The sequence below is a fragment of the Myotis davidii genome, unplaced genomic scaffold (assembly GCF_000327345.1).
Source record: "Myotis davidii unplaced genomic scaffold, ASM32734v1 scaffold226, whole genome shotgun sequence".
Lineage (NCBI taxonomy): Eukaryota > Metazoa > Chordata > Mammalia > Chiroptera > Vespertilionidae > Myotis > Myotis davidii.
Window position 1 is genome coordinate 1,741,215 of NW_006297224.1, and position 3,291 is coordinate 1,744,505.

General features: G+C 40.2%; 1 protein-coding gene across 1 annotated transcript in view; it reads right to left on the reverse strand.

Annotated features, from left to right (window-relative positions):
- BANK1 (B-cell scaffold protein with ankyrin repeats 1) overlaps positions 1–3,291 on the reverse strand; it is a 281,394-nt gene that overhangs the window by 177,095 nt on the left and 101,008 nt on the right. Inside the window, exon 6 of the mRNA XM_006772998.2 lies at positions 2,319–2,515. Within this exon, the coding sequence (XP_006773061.1) occupies positions 2,319–2,515 (197 nt within the window). The remainder of the gene's footprint in view (positions 1–2,318; positions 2,516–3,291) is intronic.

The following is a 3,291-nucleotide window of genomic DNA, read 5'->3' on the forward strand; positions in this document are numbered from 1 at the left end:
AAACAGTGAGGGAAGATCAGGCAGGCAGGCAGGTGAGCAATTAGGAGCCAGTGGTCCAGGATTGTGAGAGGGATGTCTGACTGCCCGTTTAGGCCCGATCCCCAGGGCCTAATAATCAGCAAAGGGCCTAAACCGGCAGTCGGACATCCTCCAAGGGGTCCCGGATTGGAGTGGGCTCAGGCTGGGCTGAGGGGATCCCCGCTCCATGCATGAATTTCGTGCACCAGACCTCTAGTGGATAATAAAGAACATTATAAACTGATGAACAAAAATAGATACAGAGACAGAGAAGCATCAAATAGACTGTCAAACTACAGCAAGAAGGCTGGGGAGGGTTGGGGGGCGGAGGTAAGAGATCAACCGAAGGACTTGTACGCATTCATATAAGCATAACCAATGGACATGGACGCAAGACACTAGGGGTGGGAATGAGGGCATGTGCCAAGGGGTAGGGGAGGCTGGGGGCAGTTCAATGGGGAAATAAAGGAGACATAGGTACTACTATTTGTAATACTTTAAACAATAAAAAAAATAAAAATAAATATGTGTTTCTGCAGGACAGAAGTAAGGTCCATTGGTGGATTATAAACCTCAAACATGAAAGAATACCTACTCCTTTCAATAATTCTGAAACAACTGTTTGTGGAAAAACTGAATTTATATGTGACAATCTTAGATTCATCAGAATGTGATTATAACATTAGAGCTATTATAAAAAAATATCAAAGTATTTTAACAGCATAATGCCTATTTTTAATTGCATATTTTCCCCTCTATCAGGTTTAGATATGTTATTAAAAAGACACAGCTACCATAATTTAGAATATAAAATTTCAACATGTGAATATCGGGCATGATGTCACTAAGAAGGTAAGACTTTTGGATTTATATTAACACATATTTTTCTTGTGTGTTGACTTTTAGGGGAGTTTAACCTAAGTCCACCAGTAGTTAGAACAGGGTTGCAGGGAATTGTGATGTGCTGAATTAATAGTACCATGGGCATACACACAAGGCTGAATTGAGTCATTGACTTACCTGAGATAGATGCCATGTTTCCATATTGCACTGGTCAACGATGACATACAGTGGCTAATTATTAAATGCATCAGATATATAAGAATTACCATAAAAATTCTTTCCAGGAATAAAAATAATGTTTACCCCATACTTGAAGGACATAGAATAAAATCAATCTACTTTATTAGTTTTATTAAAACTTTATGATGTATTTATTTTAAGTACTGGAAAAATATATCCTATTATAACTACAGATAGTGAATGATATACATGCTCTTCTGATAACTCTTTTGCTATTTCTTGAAAGTGAGGGGGAAAGTTATATTTGTTGTTATTTTCCTTTCTGGAAATCAAAAATATCAATGATTTTTAGAAGTCCAATATCACAATGATGTGATCTGATAATTAGAATAAATGCCAACATGACCAGAATCTATTTATAGCTTTCAATGTTTTATATTTAATGTTCATGAGCAATAAAATTATTTATTTTATGAAAATGCAAATATTGACAAATTCACCAGTAGAACCATTGTTCTATTACGTTTTCCTCAGAACCATTAGAAGTATAATTCACTTTTTTGAGCAAAATATGCATACTTATGTTACACATAGAAAATCATTGCTTTTCTAAAGTTGGTTATGAAAACACAGAGTATGTTTTATGTACTAATGTAGTATCCATTTCTTCAAAATCTTCCCTTGGTTTAATTCTTACAAAATTAATATCCAATTGTGTTCTAAAATTTGGGGCTTCAACCTACTTAATAAGGAACTGGGACTTTCTAAAGAGAGAAAAGGAATTACAGATGAAAAACAAATTTAAGCAACATGAATTAATTTTTATGGGGTAAACTTTTTGAATAATAATCAAAATGTATTCTTTTAATCTAATAATTATTGATTTAATTTGTGTACCTAATAATGTCTTACTTAGACTTTTGAACAAAAGAATAAAGGTGAAGATTTTTATTTCCTTCTCACTATCTCCTCACCAATATTGAACAGGCTATATGGGAGCTAAAAAGACCAGATAAATTTCAAAAAAGGCTATTTAGGGGTGAGAGTGTGGAGACATAGACTCTTTATAGCAAAACAAAAATAAGTTGACTAATCTTGCAAAATGCTTAAGACAATGAATTACTCAGGACCGACAAACACTACCAACTAGTTGCTCAGTAGCATCCTTTTCACAAAGCATTGTGCGTGCGCGCGAGCGCACACACACATATGCTCATGCAAGCACACATACGCTCATATAATAAAAAGAGTTTTAGAGATAAAATGGGGAGACTTACTGAGAAGTCTTCAAAGATTTTCTTGAGTTCCTTGTGACCATGCCTTTCCGCAATATATGCTGGATCTGAACCCTCCACATTTTTTATCTGAGATGCCCAGGTTGCTCCTGAACACTGAAGCAAATGAATAGCCAAGTTCTTTAAGCCAAATTTTGCTGCACAGTGGAGAAGAGTCGGAAGTTCTTTGAAATGAGTATCTATAAGCATAAGAATGAATATAATTTAATGTTTATATCATGTCTGCAATCCCATAAGAAAAATTCGAACACAATCTGCTCCTAAATGTAATTCCCACATAGCAGAGCAGGCTTTTAATGTGATTTTATATATAAGAAACTGTCAGTGGTTTTAGCAATGCAGAATCTCCCCCTTATATTCCTTATCTTAAATATATATATACTAGAGGCCCGGTGCACAAAAATTTGTGCACCTGGGGGGTGGGGGGTCCCTCAGCCCGGCCTGTGCCCTCTCGCAGTCTGGGACCCCTCGGGAGATAACGACCTGCTGGCTTAGGCCTGCTCCCGGGTGGCAGAGGGCAGGCCCAATCCCTAGGTGCAGCCCCTGGTCGGGCTCAGAGCAGGGCCGATTGGGGAGTTGGGGCATCGCCCCCTGTCATGCACAGAGCAGGGCGATTGGGAGGCTGTGATGTCACCCTCAGTCATGCTCAAGGTAGGGCCGATTGGGAGGTTGGTGCACCGTCCCCTGTCACACTCAAGGCAGGGTCGATGGGGAGGTTGCGGCGCCACCCCCTGTCACACAGAGCAGGGCCAATCAGGGGGTGGGCGCCGCCACTGTCACACTCAGGGCAGGGCCGATCAGGGGGTTATGGCTCTACCCCATCACACAGAGTAGGGCCCGTGAGGGGGGAAGGGGTTGGGCCGCCTTCCCCTGTCACACAGAGAGCAGGGCTGATCAGGGGGGGTTTGGGCACTGTCCCCTGTCACACTGATCCCGCTGCCAGGAGGCCTCTCAG